Source organism: Lissotriton helveticus, chromosome 7 (genome assembly GCF_964261635.1).
Source record: "Lissotriton helveticus chromosome 7, aLisHel1.1, whole genome shotgun sequence".
NCBI lineage: Eukaryota > Metazoa > Chordata > Amphibia > Caudata > Salamandridae > Lissotriton > Lissotriton helveticus.
In genome coordinates, this window is record NC_136068.1 from 2,591,718 (window position 1) to 2,613,569 (window position 21,852).

General features: G+C 47.8%; 1 protein-coding gene across 1 annotated transcript in view; it reads right to left on the reverse strand.

Moving 5' to 3' along the window:
* LOC144767921 (von Willebrand factor A domain-containing protein 7-like) overlaps positions 1-21,852 on the reverse strand; it is a 210,301-nt gene that overhangs the window by 54,593 nt on the left and 133,856 nt on the right. The window contains exon 14 of the mRNA XM_078651260.1: positions 13,810-14,078. Coding sequence (XP_078507386.1) covers positions 13,810-14,078 — 269 coding nt within the window. The remainder of the gene's footprint in view (positions 1-13,809; positions 14,079-21,852) is intronic.

Below are 21,852 nucleotides of genomic sequence, written 5' to 3' on the forward strand. Positions count from 1 at the left end.
TTGAAGTTATTAACCCTTTGCATGCTCATGACAGCCCCCGACAGTCATGCGTCACAGTGGGCGTGTGCTCACAACGGCCGGGGGCCGTCCGAATCCCACCCACTATGTAAATCCCCCACACAGCATGATAATTTGCGGCGCATGCAAGGGGTTAGGTGAAAAGCTACAGCCAATAACAAATCTAATAGCTTAAAATTTGATGATGTTTGCGGCCCCTGAGGTGACAAGGGGCCCGATTCACAAAACTAACTTAAGACAAAATCCTAAACTTACTACTTTTGGTATTGACAGAAGGCATTTAGTAGTAGTAAAGTTAGGATTTTGTCTTAAGTCTGTCTTAAGTTGGTCTTAAGTCTGTCTTAAGTCTGTCTTAAGTCTGTCTTAAGTCAAACTTAAGACAAAATCCTAACTTTACTAATACTAAATGCCTTCTGTGAATACCAAAAGCAGTAGGGCAGACTTAAGACAGACTTAGGACAGACTTAAGACAGACTTAAGACAGACTTAAGACAAACTTAAGACAGACTTAAGATAGACTTAAGACAGACTTAAGACTGACTTAAGACAAACTTAAGACAGACTTAAGATAGACTTAAGACATACTTAGGACAGACTTAAGACAGACTTAAGACTGACTTAAGACAAACTTAAGACAGACTTAAGATAGACTTAAGACAGACTTAAGACTGACTTAAGACAAACTTAAGACAGACTTAAGACAGACTTAAGCTTAAGACAAACTGAAGACAAACTTAGGACAGGATTTCTAGTAAACTGGATGGTTTTTAATACATAATGATGTATTATGCCAGATAGGTTGATGAAAAAGAGAAGAAGATGAAGGGTAAGAGGAAGGTATGAGAGGAGTTAAAATCTTATGAGTGTAAGAAATGATGGAAGAACGTGAAAAGGAGAGGTTGTTGGAGAAAGCAAGAATTTCATGAAAAGTAAATGGGGAGATTAGAAATTCTTCTATAGAAATCCAAACTGGGGGATGAGTGGGGCAAGCTGAGGAAAACCAGTGGGAAGCTTGGTTTAGAGAAAAATCTGAATGATAGGATTTGAAGTCTGGAAATGTAAGGCCTCCAGTATATTTGTCCTTTTTTAAGAAGGACAAGGCTATGCGAGGAGATTTATTTTTCCAAAGAAATGTAATTAAAAGAGAAGCAATTGTCTAAAAATAATATTCTAGAATATGCACAGAAATCATAGAAAGAATATATAAATTCAAGGGGGTGCGCATCGTCTTAATGGAATCTAATTGGCCCCACCAAGAGAGAAAAAGAGGTTGCCAACGTGCAATAGTATCATTTAATGTCTTGCTAATTTAATCAAAATGTAATTTTAAAGTTTCTCAAATGGATGGAGAGGAACCATAAGCAAAGATATTTGACCTAAGAAGGTTGCCAGGAAAAACCTGTTGGGGGAAAATAATGCTTAAGACGTAGGACATTCAGAGGTAGAACTTCACGTTTATCCGGGTTAAGGCGGTATCCCAATAATTGAGAAAAAATATCAACCTGATGAAGGAAAGGAGGGACAGACGTATCCAGATTGGAACAGTATAAGAGCATATTGGGGTATATTATCAACAACTAGCGATAATTTTTGTCTCTAACTTGTTTAGAGACAAAAATTATCGCCGCACATCGGCGATTTTTATCGCAGATAAACCTTGCTATTAGCAAGGTTTATCGCAAATGCGATAAAAAACGGCCGCAATGCATGAATATCGCTGAAAAGTCAGCGATATTCATGCATTATCGAGCAAATGCTCTTAGCCATGTTATCCACCTCCCATTGGATAACATGGTGAAGAACTCTCAGGGCAGGTGTTAGCTTTTGGAGATATTCGCGCTTAGCGCGAATATCTCCAAAAGTTGGTAATAGGAGATAGCGATGTTAGCGACTGTTTCCAGTCGCTAACATCTTGGCACGCCCACTTTGCATGTCATTAGTGATAAATATCACTGACATGCAAAGCGGGGCCCAAGATGGTCGCTATCTCCTATTAGCTGTCACTAACTGGTGTTAGCGACAGCTTGGTAATAGGGAGATAATTTTATCTCCGCTTTCTTGGCTTTTAAAGCCAAAAAAGCGGAGATAAACCCCTTGATAATATACCCCATTGTCTGCGTAAACAGACATTTTAACCTGATGTGAACTAAGCTGAAATCCAGAAATCTGAGCATCTTCTCTTATCTTAGTTAGAAAGGGTTCTAATGCTATTACAAATAATAAAGGTGATAAAGGACACCCTTGTCACACCCCTCTAAGAAGAGAAAAATAATCTGAGACTTTACCATTAGCAAAAATAGAAGCTGTGGGACCTGAATATAAAAGTGAAATTAAGGAAATCATTTTAGGGGGAAAACCTATCCATTTTAAGGCATGAAACAAAAAATCCCAGCCAATCTTGTCGAATGCCTTTTCAGCACCTAAAGCTACAGCAGCACTAGGGTAGTCTGAGGAAGCTTGGCTAAGAATGTTAAAAAAGACTCGAGAGTTATCAGAAGATAAACTGCCCTTCACAAAACCGGATTGTACAGGTCCGATAACTTCAGTTAGGATAGGGTCGATGCATAGAGCTAACATTTTAGCAAAAATCTTATAATCAGTATTGACAGAATAAATTGCACTATAGTTTTTACAAAGGGTAGGGTATTTATTGTCTTTTGAGATTAAACATATCATAGCTTCTTGAAAAGTACCATGAGACGAACCATTTGTAATAAAAGAATTAAATAAAAGTAAAAGATTTGGAAGAAGGAGGTTAGCAAAATATTCATAAAATTCATCGGGTCCAGGGGCCTTTCCTCATCGTAGAAACAATATCGCATGGGTAATTTCTACTAAGGTGATATCGAATTCCAAAGAGTCAAAATGAATATGCTGAGAGTGAGGGGGATTAATAGATTAAAATATGAGGATAAATCTGCTTGAGCTGGTTGAGTCTCTGGGGTATATAAGTTGTTATAAAAGGAAACAAATTAATTTAAAATATCATTGTCCTTAGATAAAGGGGATCCAGTAGCACTCTGTAAAGAGTATATTCTAGTTCTTTCTTTCTTTTTAGGTAATTAGCCAAAATGTTCCTCATTTTATTTTGGCCACGGTAATAATGAGCACTGCTTTTTAAAAGGTATGAAGAAGGGGCTTCTGTCGATAGTCTATTAAAAGTGAGCTTGGCATCGATAAGATCATTTAAAGAAGATTGAGTGAAGGAGTGATAAAAACTATACTCTAATTGTTTGATTTAATTAAGTAATTGAGCAGTTTGTATCTCAAAAGATTATTTCTTTTGTGAGACGAGATTCATTGTAAAGCCTCGAGCAGCCGCCTTAAAGGGTCCCAAATCATTGCAGCGGGAGAATCTGGGTAGAGTTAATGGAAAAAAATTCTGAGGCAAAAGAACTGAATTGACTAGAGAAGTTAGGGTCCACAATAAGGAATTGTTAAAAAGCTTTCTACCTGAATAAGGACGAAACGTATCAAATCAAAATTAACAAAAACTGGGGCATGATCAGATATTAAAATAGATCCTATCTCGGAGTGGAGCACATGTTGAGCTACAGATTTACTTAAGAAGAGGTAATCAATACGGGAGATGTAGTATGTGTGCTATGGAGTCAGCCGTCGTTAAGGAAGGGAGTCGCTGCTGTGAGCTGTAGTAAGTGTGCTATGGAGTCAGCCGTATTAAGTGAAGGGAGACGCTGCTATGAGCTGTAGTATGTGTGCTGTGGAGTCAGCCGTCGTTAAGGAAGGGAGACGCTGCTGTGAGCTGTAGTATATGTGCAATGGAGTCATCCGGTGTAAGGAAGGGAGACGCTGCTCTGAGCTGTAGTATGTGTGCTATGGAGTCAGACGGTGTTAAGGAAGAGAGACGCTCTGCTGTGAGCTGTAGTATGTGTGCTGTGGAGTCAGCCACTGTTAATTGAAGGAAGACGCTGCTGTGAGCTGTAGTATGTGTGCAACGGAGACAGGTGGTGCTAAATGAAGGGAGACGCTCTGCTTTGAGCTGTAGTATGTATGTTATGGAGTCAAACGGTGTTAAATGAAGGGAGATGCTCTGCTTTGAGCTGTAGTATGTGTGCAGCGGAGTCAGACAGTGTTAAGGAAGGGAGTCGCTGCTGTGAGCTGTAGTATGTGTGCTATGGAGTCAGCCGGTGTTAAGGAAGGGAGACGCTCTGCTGTGAGATGTAGTATGTATGCTATGGAGTCAGCCGTCGTTAAGGAAGGGTGACACTCTGCTGTGAGCTGTAGTAAGTGTGCTATGGAGCCAGCTGTGTTAAGGAAGGGAGACGCTGCTGTGAGCTGTAGTATGTGTGCTATGGAGTCAGACGGTGTAAAGAAGATAGACGCTGCTGTGAGCTGTAGTATGTGTGCTATGGAGTCAGCCGGTGTAAGGAAGGGAGACGCTGCTGTGAGCAGTAGTATGTGTGCTACGGAGTCAGACGGTGTTAAGGAAGGGAGACGCTGCTGTGAGCTGTAGTATGTGTGCTGTGGAGTCAGCCGCTGTTAATTGAAGGGAGACGCTGCTGTAAGCTATAGTATGTGTGCAACGGAGACAGGTGGTGTTAAATGAAGGGAGACACTCTGCTTTGAGCTGTAGCATGTGTGCAGCGGAGTCAGACTGTGTTAAGTGAAGGGAGACGCTCCGCTGTGAGCTGTAGTGTGTGTGCTATGGAGTCAGACAGTGTTAAGAGAAGGGAGACGCTGCTGTGAGCTGTAGTATGTGTGCTATCGAGTCAGCCGGTGTGAAGGAAGGGAGACGCTCTGCTGTGAGCTGTAGTATGTGTGCTATGGAGTCAGCGGTGTTAAGTGAAGGGAGACGCTGCTGTGAGCTGTAGTACGTGTGCTATGGACTCCGCTGAAGTTAAGGAAGGGAGACGCTCTGCAGTGAGCTTTAATATGTGTGCTATCGAGTCAGACTGTGTTAAGGAAGGGAGACGCTCTGCTGTGAGCTGTAGTGTGTGTGCTATGGAGTCAGACAGTTTTAAGGAAGGGAGTTGCTGCTGTGAGCTGTAGTATGTGTGTTATGGAGTCAGCCGTCGTTAAGGAAGGGTGACGCTCTGCTGTGAGCTGTAGTGTGTGTGCTATGGGGTCAGCCGTGTTAAGTGAAGGGAAATGCTGCTGTGAGCTGTAGTATGGGTGCTATGGAGTCAGCCGGTGTTAAGGAAGGGAGACGCTGCTGTAAACTGTAGTATGTGTGCAACGGAGACAGGTGGTGTTAAATGAAGGGAGACCCTCTGCTTTGAGCTGTAGTATGTGTGTTATGGAGTCAGACTGTGTTAAGTGAAGGGAGACGCTCCGCTGTGAGCTGTAGTATGTGTGTTATGGAGTCAGACTGTGTTAAGGAAGGGAGACGCTGCTGTAAACTGTAGTATGTGTGCAACGGAGACAGGTGGTGTTAAATGAAGGGAGACCCTCTGCTTTGAGCTGTAGTATGTGTGTTATGGAGTCAGACTGTGTTAAGTGAAGGGAGACGCTGCTGTGAGCTGTAGTATGTGTGTTATGGAGTCAGACTGTGTTAAGTGAAGGGAGACGCTCTGCTGTCAGCTGTAGTATGTGTGCTATGGAGTCAGCCGCTGTTAATTGAAGGGAGACGCTGCTGTGAGCTGTAGTATGTGTGCTATCGAGTCAGCCGGTGTGAAGGAAGGGAGACGCTCTGCTGTGAGCTGTAGTATGTGTGCTATCGAGTCAGCCGGTGTGAAGGAAGGGAGACGCTGCTGTGAGTTGTAGTATGTGTGCTATGGAGTCAGCCGGTGTAAGGAAGGGAGACGCTGCTGTGAGCAGTAGTATGTGTGCTACGGAGTCAGACGGTGTTAAGGAAGGGAGACGCTGCTGTGAGCTGTAGTATGTGTGCTATGGAGTCAGCCGCTGTTAATTGAAGGGAGACGCTGCTGTAAGCTATAGTATGTGTGCAACGGAGACAGGTGGTGTTAAATGAAGGGAGACACTCTGCTTTGAGCTGTAGCATGTGTGCAGCGGAGTCAGACTGTGTTAAGTGAAGGGAGACGCTCCGCTGTGAGCTGTAGTGTGTGTGCTATGGAGTCAGACAGTGTTAAGAGAAGGGAGACGCTGCTGTGAGCTGTAGTATGTGTGCTATCGAGTCAGCCGGTGTGAAGGAAGGGAGACGCTCTGCTGTGAGCTGTAGTATGTGTGCTATGGAGTCAGCGGTGTTAAGTGAAGGGAGACGCTGCTGTGAGCTGTAGTACGTGTGCTATGGACTCCGCTGAAGTTAAGGAAGGGAGACGCTCTGCTGTGAGATGTAGTGTGTGTGCTATGGAGTCAGACAGTGTTAAGGAAGGGAGTTGCTGCTGTGAGCTGTAGTATGTGTGTTATGGAGTCAGCCGTCGTTAAGGAAGGGTGACGCTCTGCTGTGAGCTGTAGTGTGTGTGCTATGGGGTCAGCCGTGTTAAGTGAAGGGAAATGCTGCTGTGAGCTGTAGTATGGGTGCTATGGAGTCAACCAGTGTTAAGTGAAGGGAGACGCTGCTGTGAGCTGTAGTATGTGTGCTATGGAGTCAGCCGGTGTTAAGGAAGGGAGACGCTGCTGTAAACTGTAGTATGTGTGCAACGGAGACAGGTGGTGTTAAATGAAGGGAGACCCTCTGCTTTGAGCTGTAGTATGTGTGTTATGGAGTCAGACGGTGCTAAATGAAGGGTGACGCTCGGCTTTGAGCTGTAGTATGTGTGCAGCTGAGTCAGACTGTGTTAAGTGAAGGGAGACGCTCCGCTGTGAGCTGTAGTATGTGTGCTGCGGAGTCAGACTGTGTTAAGTGAAGGGAGACGCTCTGCTGTCAGCTGTAGTATGTGTGCTATGGAGTCAGCCGCTGTTAATTGAAGGGAGACGCTGCTGTGAGCTGTAGTATGTGTGCTATCGAGTCAGCCGGTGTGAAGGAAGGGAGACGCTCTGCTGTGAGCTGTAGTATGTGTGCTATCGAGTCAGCCGGTGTGAAGGAAGGGAGACGCTCTGCTGTGAGCTGTAGTATGTGTGCTATGAAGTCAGACGGTGTTAAGGAAGGGAGACGCTCTGATGTGAGCTGTAGTATGTGTGCTATGGAGTCATTCGGTGTTAAGTGAAGGGAGACGCTGCAGTGAGCTGTAGTAAGTGTGCTATGGAGTCAGCCGGTGTTAAGTGAAGGGAGATGCTGCTGTGAGCTGTAGTATGTGTGCTATCGAGTCAGCCGGTGTGAAGGAAGGGAGACGCTCTGCTGTGAGCTGTAGTATGTGTGCAGCGGAGTCAGACAGTGTTAAGGAAGGGAGACGCTCTGATGTGAGCTGTAGTATGTGTGCTATGGAGTCATTCGGTGTTAAGTGAAGGGAGACGCTGCTGTGAGCTGTAGTATGTGTGTTATGGAGTCAGCCGGTGTTAAGGAAGGGAGACGCTGCTCTGAGCTGTAGTGTGTGTGCTATAGAGTCAGCCGGTGTTAAGTGAAGGGAGACGCTGCTGTGAGCTGTAGTATGTGTGTTATGGAGTCAGCCGGTGTTAAGGAAGGGAGACGCTGCTCTGAGCTGTAGTATGTGTGTTATGGAGTCAGCCGGTGTTAAGGAAGGGAGACGCTGCTCTGAGCTGTAGTGTGTGTGCTATAGAGTCAGCCGGTGTTAAGGAAGGGAGACGCTGCTCTGAGCTGTAGTATGTGTGCTATGGAGTCAGACAGTGTTAAGTGAAGGGAGACGTTCTGCTGTGAGCTGCAGTATGTGTGTTATGGAGTCAGCCGGTGTTAAGGAAGGGAGACGCTGCTCTGAGCTGTAGTGTGTGTGCTATAGAGTCAGCCGGTGTTAAGTGAAGGGAGACGCTGCTGTGAGCTGTAGTATGTATGCTATGGAGTCAGCCGGTGTTAAGTGAAGGGAGACGCTCTGCTGTGTGCTGTAGTATATGTGCTATGGAGTCAGCCAGTGTAAGGAAGGGAGACGCTGCTGTGAGCTGTAGTATGTGTGCTATGGAGTCAGCCGGTGTTAAGGAAGGGAGACGCTGCTCTGAACTGTATTATGTGTGCTATGGAGTCAGCCGGTGTTAAGGAAGGGAGACGCCTGGCTGTGAGCTGTAGTATGTGTGCTGTGGAGTCAGCCGGTGTTACAAGGAGGGAGACGCTGCTGTGAGCTGTAGTATGTGTGCTATGGAGTCAGACGGTGTTACAAGGAGGGAGACGCTGCTGTGAGCTGTAGTATGTGTGCTATGGAGTCAGCCGGTGTTAAGGAAGGGAGACGCTGCTGTGAGCTGTAGTATGTGTGCTATGGAGTCAGCCGGTGTTAAGGAAGGGAGACGCTGCTGTGAGTTGTAGTATGTGTGCTATTGAGTCAGCCGGTGTTAAGGAAGGGAGACGCTGCTGTGAGTTGTAGTATGTGTGCTATGGAGTCAGCCGGTGTTAAGGAAGGGAGACGCTGCTGTGAGTTGTAGTATGTGTGCTATTGAGTCAGCCGGTGTTAAGGAAGGGAGACGCTCTGCTGTGAGCTGTAATATGTGTGCTATGGAGACAGCCAGCATTAAGGAAGGGAGACGCTGCTGTGAGCTGTAGTATGTGTGGTACGGAGTCAGCCAATGTTAAGGAAGGGAGACGCTCTGCTGTGAGCTGTAGTATGTGTGCTATGGAGACAGCCAGCATTAAGGAAGGGAGACGCTGCTGTGAGCTGTAGTATGTGTGGTACGGAGTCAGCCAATGTTAAGGAAGGGAGACGCTCCGCTGTGAGCTGTAGTGTGTGTGCTATGGAGTCAGCCGGTGTTAAGTGAAGGGAGATGCTGCTGTGAGCTGTAGTATGTGTGCTATGGAGTCAGCCGGTGTTAAGTGAAGGGAGATGCTGCTGTGAGCTGTAGTATGTGTGCTATGGAGTCAGCCGGTGTTAAGTGAAGGGAGACGCTGCTGTGAGCTGTAGTATGTGTGCTATGGAGTCAGCCGGTGTTAAGGAAGAGAGACGCTGCTGTGAGCTGTAGTATGTGTGCTATGGAGTCAGACGGTGTAAGGAAGAGAGACGCTGCTGTGAGCTGTAGTATGTGTGCTATGGAGTCACCCGGTGTTAAGGAAGGGAGACGCTGCTGTGAGCTGTAGTATGTGTGCTATGGAGTCAGCCGGTGTTAAGGAAGAGAGACGCTGCTGTGAGCTGTAGTATGTGTGCTATGGAGTCAGCCGGTGTGAAGGAAGGGAGACGCTGCTGTGAGCTGTAGTATGTGTGCTATGGAGTCAGACGGTGTGAGGAAGAGAGACGCTGCTGTGAGCTGTAGTATAAGTGCTATGGAGTCAGACGGTGTAAGGAATGGAGACGCTCTGCTGTGTGCTGTAGTATGTGTGCTATGGAGTTAGCCGGTGTTAAGGAAGGGAGACGCTTGGCTGTGAGCTGTAGTATGTGTGCTATGGAGTCAGCCGGTGTTAAGGAAGGGAGACGCCTGGCTGTGAGCTGTAGTATGTGTGCTATGGAGTCAGCCAGTGTAAGGAAGGGAGACGCTGCTGTGAGCTTTAGTGTGTGTGCTATGGAATGAGCCGGTGTAAAGGAAGGGAGACGCTGCTGTGAGCTTTAGTGTGTGTGCTATGGAGTTAGCCGGTGTAAAGGAAGGGAGACGCTCTGCTGTGAGCTGTAGTATGTGTGCTATGGAGTTAGCCGGTGTAAAGGAAGGGAGACGCTCTGCTGTGAGCTGTAGTATGTGTGCTGTGGAGTCAGACTGTGTTTAGTGAAGGGAGACACTGCTGTCAGCTGTAGTATGTGTGCTATGGAGTCAGCCGCTGTTAATTGAAGGGAGACGCTGCTGTGAGCTGTAGTATGTGTGCTATCGAGTCAGCCGGTGTGAAGGAAGGGAGACGCTCTGCTGTGAGCTGTAGTATGTGTGCTATCGAGTCAGCCGGTGTGAAGGAAGGGAGACACTCTGCTGTGAGCTGTAGTATGTGTGCTATGAAGTCAGACGGTGTTAAGGAAGGGAGACGCTCTGATGTGAGCTGTAGTATGTGTGCTATGGAGTCATTCGGTGTTAAGTGAAGGGAGACGCTGCAGTGAGCTGTAGTAAGTGTGCTATGGAGTCAGCCGGTGTTAAGTGAAGGGAGATGCTGCTGTGAGCTGTAGTATGTGTGCTATCAAATCAGCCGGTGTGAAGGAAGGGAGACGCTCTGCTGTGAGCTGTAGTATGTGTGCTATCGAGTCAGCCGGTGTGAAGGAAGGGAGACGCTCTGCTGTGAGCTGTAGTATGTGTGCTATGAAGTCAGACGGTGTTAAGGAAGGGAGACGCTCTGATGTGAGCTGTAGTATGTGTGCTATGGAGTCATTCGGTGTTAAGTGAAGGGAGACGCTGCTGTGAGCTGTAGTATGTATGCTATGGAGTCAGACGGTGTTAAGTGAAGGGGACGCTCTGCTGTGAGCTGCAGTATGTGTGTTATGGAGTCAGCCGGTGTTAAGGAAGGGAGACGCTGCTCTGAGCTGTAGTATGTGTGCTATAGAGTCAGCCGGTGTTAAGTGAAGGGAGACGCTGCTGTGAGCTGTAGTATGTATGCTATGGAGTCAGCCGGTGTTAAGTGAAGGGAGACGCTCTGCTGTGTGCTGTAGTATATGTGCTATGGAGTCAGCCAGTGTAAGGAAGGGAGACGCTGCTGTGAGCTGTAGTATGTGTGCTATGGAGTCAGCCGGTGTTAAGGAGGGAGACGCTGCTCTGAACTGTAGTATGTGTGCTATGGAGTCAGCCGGTGTTAAGGAAGGGAGACGCCTGGCTGTGAGCTGTAGTATGTGTGCTATGGAGTCAGCCAGTGTAAGGAAGGGAGACGCTGCTGTGAGCTTTAGTGTGTGTGCTATGGAATGAGCCGGTGTAAAGGAAGGGAGACGCTCTGCTGTGAGCTGTAGTATGTGTGCTGTGGAGTCAGCCGGTGTTACAAGGAGGGAGACGCTGCTGTGAGCTGTAGTATGTGTGCTATGGAGTCAGCCGGTGTTAAGGAAGGGAGACGCTGCTGTGAGCTGTAGTATGTGTGCTATGGAGTCAGACGGTGTTACAAGGAGGGAGACGCTGCTGTGAGCTGTAGTATGTGTGCTATGGAGTCAGACGGTGTTAAGTGAAGGGAGACGCTCTGCTGTGAGCTGCAGTATGTGTGTTATGGAGTCAGCCGGTGTTAAGGAAGGGAGACGCTGCTCTGAGCTGTAGTGTGTGTGCTATAGAGTCAGCCGGTGTTAAGTGAAGGGAGACGCTGCTGTGAGCTGTAGTATGTATGCTATGGAGTCAGCCGGTGTTAAGTGAAGGGAGACGCTCTGCTGTGTGCTGTAGTATATGTGCTATGGAGTCAGCCAGTGTAAGGAAGGGAGACGCTGCTGTGAGCTGTAGTATGTGTGCTATGGAGTCAGCCGGTGTTAAGGAAGGGAGACGCTGCTCTGAACTGTAGTATGTGTGCTATGGAGTCAGCCGGTGTTAAGGAAGGGAGACGCCTGGCTGTGAGCTGTAGTATGTGTGCTATGGAGTCAGCCAGTGTAAGGAAGGGAGACGCTGCTGTGAGCTTTAGTGTGTGTGCTATGGAATGAGCCGGTGTAAAGGAAGGGAGACGCTCTGCTGTGAGCTGTAGTATATGTGCTGTGGAGTCAGCCGGTGTTACAAGGAGGGAGACGCTGCTGTGAGCTGTAGTATGTGTGCTATGGAGTCAGCCGGTGTTAAGGAAGGGAGACGCTGCTGTGAGCTGTAGTATGTGTGCTATGGAGTCAGACGGTGTTACAAGGAGGGAGACGCTGCTGTGAGCTGTAGTATGTGTGCTATGGAGTCAGCCGGTGTTAAGGAAGGGAGACGCTGCTGTGAGCTGTAGTATGTGTGCTATGGAGTCAGCCGGTGTTAAGGAAGGGAGACGCTGCTGTGAGTTGTAGTATGTGTGCTATTGAGTCAGCCGGTGTTAAGGAAGGGAGACGCTGCTGTGAGTTGTAGTATGTGTGCTATGGAGTCAGCCGGTGTTAAGGAAGGGAGACGCTGCTGTGAGTTGTAGTATGTGTGCTATTGAGTCAGCCGGTGTTAAGGAAGGGAGACGCTCTGCTGTGAGCTGTAATATGTGTGCTATGGAGACAGCCAGCATTAAGGAAGGGAGACGCTGCTGTGAGCTGTAGTATGTGTGGTACGGAGTCAGCCAATGTTAAGGAAGGGAGACGCTCTGCTGTGAGCTGTAGTATGTGTGCTATGGAGACAGCCAGCATTAAGGAAGGGAGACGCTGCTGTGAGCTGTAGTATGTGTGGTACGGAGTCAGCCAATGTTAAGGAAGGGAGACGCTCCGCTGTGAGCTGTAGTGTGTGTGCTATAGAGTCAGCCGGTGTTAAGTGAAGGGAGATGCTGCTGTGAGCTGTAGTATGTGTGCTATGGAGTCAGCCGGTGTTAAGTGAAGGGAGATGCTGCTGTGAGCTGTAGTATGTGTGCTATGGAGTCAGCCGGTGTTAAGTGAAGGGAGATGCTGCTGTGAGCTGTAGTATGTGTGCTATGGAGTCAGCCGGTGTTAAGGAAGAGAGACGCTGCTGTGAGCTGTAGTATGTGTGCTATGGAGTCAGACGGTGTAAGGAAGAGAGACGCTGCTGTGAGCTGTAGTATGTGTGCTATGGAGTCACCCGGTGTTAAGGAAGGGAGACGCTGCTGTGAGCTGTAGTATGTGTGCTATGGAGTCAGCCGGTGTGAAGGAAGGGAGACGCTGCTGTGAGCTGTAGTATGTGTGCTATGGAGTCAGACGGTGTAAGGAAGAGAGACGCTGCTGTGAGCTGTAGTATAAGTGCTATGGAGTCAGACGGTGTAAGGAATGGAGACGCTCTGCTGTGTGCTGTAGTATGTGTGCTATGGAGTTAGCCGGTGTTAAGGAAAGGAGACGCTTGGCTGTGAGCTGTAGTATGTGTGCTATGGAGTCAGCCGGTGTTAAGGAAGGGAGACGCCTGGCTGTGAGCTGTAGTATGTGTGCTATGGAGTCAGCCAGTGTAAGGAAGGGAGACGCTGCTGTGAGCTTTAGTGTGTGTGCTATGGAATGAGCCGGTGTAAAGGAAGGGAGACGCTCTGCTGTGAGCTGTAGTATGTGTGCTGTGGAGTCAGACGGTGTTAAGGAAGGGAGACACTGCTGTGAGCTGTAGTATGTGTGCTATGGAGTCAGACGGTGTTAAGGAAGGGAGACACTGCTGTGAGCTGTAGTATGTGTGCTGTGGAGTCAGCCGGTGTTACAAGGAGGGAGACGCTGCTGTGAGCCGTAGTATGTGTGCTATGGAGTCAGCCGGTGTTAAGGAAGAGAGACGCTGCTGTGAGCTGTAGTATGTGTGCTATGGAGTCAGACGGTGTTAAGGAAGGGAGACGCTGCTGTGAGCGGTAGTATGTGTGCTATGGAGTCAGACGCTGCTGTGAGCTGTAGTATGTGTGCTATGGAGTCAGACGGTGTTAAGGAAGGGAGACGCTGCTGTGAGCTGTAGTATGTGTGCTATGGAGTCAGCCGGTGTTAAGGAAGGGAGACGCCTGGCTGTGAGCTGTAGTATGTGTGCTATGGAGTCAGCCAGTGTAAGGAAGGGAGACGCTGCTGTGAGCTTTAGTGTGTGTGCTATGGAATGAGCCGGTGTAAAGGAAGGGAGACGCTCTGCTGTGAGCTGTAGTATGTGTGCTATGGAGTCAGACGGTGTTAAGGAAGGGAGACGCTGCTGTGAGCGGTAGTATGTGTGCTATGGAGTCAGCCGGTGTTACATGGAGGGAGACGCTGCTCTGAACTGTAGTATGTGTGCTATGGAGTCAGCCGGTGTTACATGGAGGGATACGCTCTTTGGTGAGCTGTAGTGTCTCACCTCTGTACCTGTCCTCTAGAAGCACAGCTCATGTTTCATGAGGGTGAGACCCTCCTCAGTCATTACCTGTACTCTGGAAGCTGAGACGGTGTTCAAGGAGGGGGAGACCCTTTGCAGAGGGTTGAGGGCCCCGTCCTTTCCATTGATGATGACCAGGAACTGCTCCCTGGGCAGAGAGGTGGACACCGCTCGGAAGGTGTCGGCCGACGCGGTGCGGTTCAGGGGCAGCTGCTGTAGAATCGTCCCCTGAATGTCGGTGAGATATAAGGTGTTCAAGGACACGGTGGGAAACGTCTTCAGGCCTGTGACGTGCACAACCATGTTTGCAGGAGCCCCTAAAATACAGAAAAGGAATATCACGTTACATCAAGCAAGATGGCGGCCAGGAACAGGGATGGGCAGACATCCCCGGACAAGAGGCAAGATGGCCACCAGGAGAGGCGGGATTGTAGGAAGCCGGCTCTGTATATACTGTACCAAAGGCAGGTATCGTGTGCGCAGAGTTCTGTGGAACCCCAAAGGTAGGCAGAGGTAAAGTAGATAGCACCTCACTCTCTATTTGTGGTAGAGTGGTCGAGCAGTCAGGAGCATCAGAGGACAGTGTAAAGCATTCGTTGCACACTCAGTCAGTAGATGAATTCACACACTCAAAGACTGAACTTCGGACCAATTGTTTTTGTATTAAAAATATTCTTTCAGTTATTTTATTTCTAGAACCAAGCACGCCTGGCAGAGGTAAGCAATAAATACTTTACAGTAGTAAATGCTGATTGTAAAACAGTTCAATTGCAATTGTAAATGTGCTATGGTTTGACTTACAGTATTGTTTCAGAGACATGCAATCACTTGTAAAAACAGTACATAGACTTGAATGGGATTTTCAGTAAAATAGCAGGTAAGTAACTTTTGGGATTAGTAGGCTTACACAGATTACTATAACTAGAGACTACTCCGGGAAATTTCTTGAAAACAGGTACCATAAGTAAAATCGTTTTTGGTTAGTTTATGCAATTTTAAAGAATTTCTTTAGGTTCTCAAACTCCACACTACAAAAATGTTCACAGGAAAACAGTCAATATTATCCTATAGAGGAAAATAGGGTTATCAGTTTGGAGGTAAGTAATCAGTCTTTGGAGTCGAGGTTCTGGGGTTAGAACAAGGGTTCCCAGGGTCAGTGATGCACCTTGTTACACCCTCAGCGGCACTAGGGCGGCCGGGTGCAGAGTGCTGGGGCCCAATGTTATCGAATGGGGGATGGGGGCCTCCGGTTGGTGGCTGCTGGCAAGCAGGCTACTGGGTTGTGGGAGCAAAGCACCTAGGGCCTTATTTATGAAGGCCTTGCGCCGCCGGTGCATCACTTTTAGAATGGAAAAAAGTGACGCACCGGCAGCTCAAGGTCTTCATAAATGAGGCCCCTGGACTTTAGCTCAGGGCAAAGGGGGAAACAAATTAGCACCAAAGGTGCACCCTCAGCGGCACTAGGACAGCCGTGTGCAGGGTGCGGATCGAGGTCGGATGCACTGTTGTTTCCAACAGAGAACCTCCGGTTTGCAAAAGCACTGCAGGCAGGGAGACAAATTACTTCCGGGTGCGACCACCACATTGAGAGGTAAGTTGAGAAGTTAGGGGTTGGTTAGGCACTGTTGGTTTGGGCACACAAGGCCATGGGGCGTCGTGTGCAGGTGTGCCTTTTGGAGTTCGTTCTTCTTTACCAGCTCCTGGTCGGGGTTAGAGGGCCTTATTTATTTAGGCTGCAGGCGTCGACTGAAGGCTTGAGAAAGGTCAGGGGTAGCTGGATCTCGGTTCAGGATCGCCGGTGTGACCTCCTCGTGGTGTTTGCCCACTCAAGCTCGAGCCGTGGACAGCGGGTGAAGAGTGGGGCGGATTCTCGGTCTGCGGTTGCTGCCAGAGGTTGCAGTTGAACAAATCTGGTGTGCACGGGAGAAGCAGTCTTTGGAAGTGAAGGCAGGCAGGTCCTCTGGGGGTTTTGAGGTTGCTAGATGCAGGACACACCGGGATTTCGCAGGAGCAGCTACGAGGGGGAGACTGGCCGGTAAGGCTGGGGCCAAGTCATTGGGCATCTTCCTCTTGTTAGCTGCCGCACGGCTGTGCGGTCCTTCTTCTTCTTTTCTTCTTGTTTCTTTTCTGGATCTGGGAAGCAAGGGTCAGGGGTGCCCCTAAATACTAGATTTAGGGACGTTACAGGTAGGTAAAGGGCAGAGACCAATGGGTCCCTGCCCTAGGGTGGGTACACCCCCTATTCTGTCACTCTTCAGTGGGAGGGGGCCAGGAGCCTGTCCCTGGTTGGCTGGGTCCCCCATCCTCAAGATGGCGTGGACTGATTGTTGTGCTTCACCTCGCCTCCCCACCCTGAGGAGTGGAGTTGGCAGAGGTGGGCACACCTCTCTTCCTCATTTGTTTTTCCCGTCGGTTCTCCTGCCCAAAGTGGGGGTCAGAACCTGTGGGGACCAGTTGCTGAAAGCACCAATTAGCCTGGGGAAGCTCACAAAGGCGGCAAGCCTTTGAAGCTTCTCCTTCGTGAACCCTGCCCATCCCGGGGGAGGAGGCTTGGCTCCTCCTCCCAGGATGTGCCTTGTTTCAGGCCCAGAGAGCAGCAGGCTCTCGACCCAGGGGTCCCAAAACATGTCTGGTGGTGGCAGCTGAAAGCAGCCACTCAGCCTGGACACTAGAGGTGGGTTAGTTTTCAGGGGGCATCTCTAAGATGCCCTCTGAGTGCATTTTTCATTAAATCCCACACTGGCATCAGTGTAGGTTTAATGTGCTGAGAAGTTTGATACCAAACTTTTTAGTTTTCAGTGTAGCCATTATGGTGTTGTGGAGTTCGTGGTGACAACCTCCCAGAACCATATACTCTTAATGGCAGCACTGCACCTTCGGGGCCTGATTCACAGAACTAACTTAAGACAAAATCCTAAACTTACTACCATTTCGGTATTCACAGAAGGCACTTACTCATTTCCGTATTCACAGAAGTTAGGAGTCCTAAATGCCTTCTGTGAATACCGAAAGTCTTAAAGTTAGGATTTTTCTCAGTTTAGGAGTAATAAAGTTAGGACTCCTAATTTTAGGACTTTAAAACTGAGAAAAATCCTAACTTTAAGACTTTCGGTATACACAGAAGGCATTTAGGAGTCCTAACTTCTGTGAATACCAAAATGAGTAAGTGCCTTCTGTGAATACCAAATTGGTAGTAAGTTGAGAACAGGGAAGGAAGATGGCAGCTGACTGACACCGCCGATGAGTCACTCTGTTGAGCATCTCCCGGCGCACTAGTTCGCCGATGTTGAACCAGTAGCTCCGCATTGAGAAACCCAACGGAAGCAACCGTGCTATCTCGGTAACCAAGTGCCGAGAGAGAGGACCGCAAGGAATGGTCCTTAAACACCCCCCTCGGGAAGTACACATCGTTCTTATCTGCAGCCGCATCGCCGTGAGGACCTGAATATGTTCCAAAGCGCTGCTGCAGGCTGCGCACGCTGCCGTTTTCGCACGAGTCATCTGCCTCAGTCGGATTCCCTTGGCTGGAGAGACCCCTCGCCGCGCTGCCATTCCTTGTGGCATCCTCGCACAGACCATTACTCACAAGTAAGCATGACAGGGAAGGGGGCGCGTGGGGGAAAAACCAAGAGCACACCCGCAGCAGGGATTTCTCCCCCAGTCACCACCTGACAGAAGAAACCAGAGATTTCAGGCAGCAAGGCTAAAATGGGGGGGGGGTGGGGGGAGGGGGGGGATGGAGAAGGGGGAAAAAGTGGGATGCCCAGAGAAAATGCCAAATGAACTAGACTCCCAAAATTCTGCCACAATTAAAAAAGGCCCTGCACGTGTAACAGGGAAACAACAACCACTTATAACTACAAGCCTTGGGGCTATATCAAGGGATGACAAAGGCCCTACCTCTACTGATGCTGCTATTGTTACTAATGCAGATGATGAAACCCGATCAGGCGAGCATGAACAAGGGGGCTTACCCCTACCCCTTCCCCGCTGAATCTTTCAGTCTGTGATGGTATACACCCGTTACAACGGATCTTTTACTCCGCACTACCATTACAACGCGACCATTACTCCGCATACCATTACAACGCATTGCGCTGGGGGGCGCTCTAGGATAGGGAATAAGTATAATTTACTATCCAACACCTTCCCTAGGGTCCACGGGGACTGGAGTTAGAATAGTAAATTATACTTACCACTATCCAGCGCCCCAAGGCGCTATGCGTTGTAACGGTATGCGGAGTAAAAGTCGCGTTGTAATGGTCTGCGGAGTAAAAGTATGCGTTATAACGTCATACATCCTCTGTGATTCACAGTTCCTGGACAGTGCTGCATTTGCATTTATAACAGCTACTACAACAGCCACTGTACTCTCTGCTCTCCCTGTGGGTAGTATGACACAAAACCTCAGCAACCCCAGCTCTGATCCTTGCTAAGAGAGCCATCATGAATCCATCCTGAGGGTGCCTGCAAGATCGTCTCCCCCCCCTCTTCTACACACCAGCAATCTTAGTTAGCAGGAGTACACGCTCAAAACGCCAGACTGCCAGGACAAATTTTATTCTCTCACCGAGGATTCTGAACTATCAGATATAAGTATCTCTATCTCTAGCAGGGAGGAAGGCACCAAATGCCATAGCAGCTCCAATACTGATCCCATGAAGCATACGCGCCTCTCAAAAAAGAAGCAGCTGCTTAAATCAAAGGGGAACAAGGAACCGCATGACAATGATTGGGATACTTCAGACAAAGATGATAATACAGACCTAAAACGGGAGTATGAGGACACATCACTTTTGTCATCCTTTAAACCTGCTGCAACCTCTGGGGGCTCCCAGACCATGGCAGACTGTCCTAATGTGTGCAATGGGAGCGGGCAAAACAACGAACCAGTGCTATCAGATATTCTACAATCCATCAAGAGTTTTCCAGCAGAAGCAAAGGCAGATAGCCGGCAAAGAAACTACAAGAAGCTGTGCGCAAGGTGGGGAAAACGTGCGCCGAAATTGTTGACCACATGGCCTCGGTGGAACTGCGAACAGAGCAACTGGAAAACAATGTTGCCGTGCTCAAAACTCAGCATGATGAACGTGAGGGCTTGTGGAAGGCTGAGGAGCAAGAAAATAGGCAGAGGCGGAACAATCTTCGCTTTTTGGGGATTCCAGAAGGGATTGAAAAAGATGACCCAAGGAAATTTATGGTAACTTTTCTTAAGGGAGCGTTTCCAGAACTCCAGACTGGGACTGGGACAAGGAGGTCCAGAGGGCTCACAGGTTTCCTCTTTTCCCCAGTAAGAAGGGCCCGGCCTCCCAACAACACCCTCGGGCTATGCTGCTTTTCTTTGGCAACTTTCTACTTCGCCAGGCCCTCTATGACCTTGTCAGACGCACTAATAAATGCTCCTTTGAAGGTATATTTTTCTTTTCTCGACCAGACTTCGGGCACGCAAAGATCGAGCACAGATGGAGGCTCAGGCAGCTATTTGATGCTTTCCAAAAACTGGGGGCCACAGTGTACCTTCAAAATCCAGCAAGGCTTAAAGTTATCTTTCAGGGGTCAACTCGGACAGAGCTTTATCTCAGAGGTTCAGGCCAAAATCTACCTAGATGAAATCACTGGACATAAGTAATGACTATTGGTCCTCTATGTTCAAATGAATTTCAGGTTTTGCAAAGCATAGTCTTGTACAGGCATATAGATGCAGTGATTCCTCTAGGGGCTTTTTTTCTTCTCTTTGGTAGCTTGTTTTTCCTTTTCTGTTTTTTATCTCTTCCCTTCTTCCTATTTTTTTTCTCTTTTTCTGGTTCACTAGTGTTTCTTTTTTTACGAGAGTGGTGCGCAGGGGAGGTGGCTCAGCGGGTTCATGGCGGAGTGAATGACGGACGTCAGTTCCCTGTCCCAGTGTGGGGCAGGTAACCTTCAAGATTGGTGGTTGGGTGGGGGGGGCTGGGAGGAAGGGGGGGTGGGTCAGACTGGACGGGTCACAAAAAACGAAATTCACTTAGGCATAACGAACTTTATAGGCAAAATGATGGAAACATGGGGATTGGCTGTAAGCTCGGCCTTGCTTCGGTCTCAACTCTATTAAACACATGGGGGCACTAAAAATACTATCTTTAAACATTTGTGGCCTAAACGATGCTAAAAAAAGACAAATAGTAGCATTAGGATTACGGGCTTGGGGGGCAGACATCGTGTGCCTCCAAGAAACGCATATAGAGGGGTCTCAGAGACCACTTTTAAACTCACTTGGGTATAGGCTTACTTGCTCACCCTCACAGGGGGCTCTGGTTCGGGGGTGGCTATTTTAGCTAAAGGTAATAGACTAATCTTTAGTCAATCTAAAACTGTCAATTTTGGGAGATGCGCTATTACCGAATGCCAGTACATCAAGGGTTTTAAATTTACATTATGTACAGTCTAATGGCCCGATTCACAGAACTAACTTAAGACAAAATCCTAAACTTAGTACCATTTTGGTATTCACAGAAGGCACTTACTCATTTCGGTATTCAAAGAAGTTAGGACTCCCAACTTTAGGACTCCTAAATGCCTTCTGTGAATACCGAAAGTCTTAACGTTAAGATTTTTCTCAGTTTAGTTTAGTTGAATTTTTTTTTCTCTTATTAAAGCAGTACAGAAATTATATATTAATCCTAGAGCAGTGGTATCTGTGAATGGAAGCCTTACCAAAGAATTCGCAATATCCCGCGGAACTCGACAGGGGTGTCCGTGCTCGCCACTCCTATTTGCCGTATATATTGACCCCTTTATTCGGAGACTTGAGAGAAATGAGAACATACCACCAATTCTGCTTCAAAATTTTCCAACTAAAACTCTGGCATAGCCATCGCCACTGCTGACCCTAACACAGCTATGCCCTATATTGAGGAGGAAGCTACTAAATTTGGGTTAGTTTCTGGGTAGGCTCTCAACCAAGGAAAGACGCAAATTATTCTAAACAGAACAAGCAGGATGAATGATCCGGGTGGTGGACTCAGCTACTCCTTTGGGGGTGGCCATCTACTCCAATATGGAAAATCTGGTGGACATAAACATAAACCCAATGCTAGGCGCAATCCAGAAAGACCTACGCCGCCTTGACAATCTCCATCTGTCCATCATTGGCAGGGTGAACGCTCTCAAGATGGTGTACTTTCCAAAGATCTTGTACTTATTTAGATCAATCTGTTTAGAATTTACTACTTATTGGCTGAAGGCAATAGAACACACGTTTGCTAGCTTTGTTTGGGCCTATGCACATCCCTGGCACGCTTACAAACTCCTCACCCTCCCCAAAGATAGAGGGGGCTTAGCTCTCCCCAACTTAAGAACGTATTATTGGGAGTCAGTCGTACTTTATAGCAGTGAGCTCATACAAAACTCGGGGGATGAGGACCCGGTGGGGGGCAATTCACCAGCAAGATTTCAATTACTGCTTGGTAGCAAAAGTAGAGGTTATCTTTGGAGACATACCCATGATAGCTACCATAAAAAAGTTAAATGTAAGACTTTATATAGCGGGTTTAAAGTATGGAAGGCGGTGAGGAAGATGCTGAACCTAGGTCAATGTTCATACTACACGCCGCTAGTAGACAACCCCTTACTTCCAGGAGTCATCTCCAAAGACCTCTACCTGCTTAAATGGAGTAGCGTCGGATTATCACAATGAGGTAGCTTTTTTACCCCAGCTGGGATTAAATCTTTCGAAATGCTAAAAGCAGAGTACCACCTAGATTGGCGAGACTTTTTTAAATACTTACAATTAAGTGATTTTTTTGCACGAAAATTAGGTGGGAAAGATTGTAGTGTAAAGACTGATTTTATTAAGTTAATCATTCACTCTAGGGTCCACACTATTGGAGGAGTTTACTCCTCTCTGGTAGCAATGCTTCCAGATGATCTAGAGAAAACGTCCCAGAAATGGCAGCAAACAATAGATATATCCGTTGAGGGATTTAATCATGCCTACTCTCTCTCTCATTCCATCCTCACCTCTACCAAATTACAGACCCAGTTTTATAAAACCTGCTTTTTTCCTTATTACACGCCAGACAAAATTGCCAAATGGGGTAATGGTAAGGGAACGTG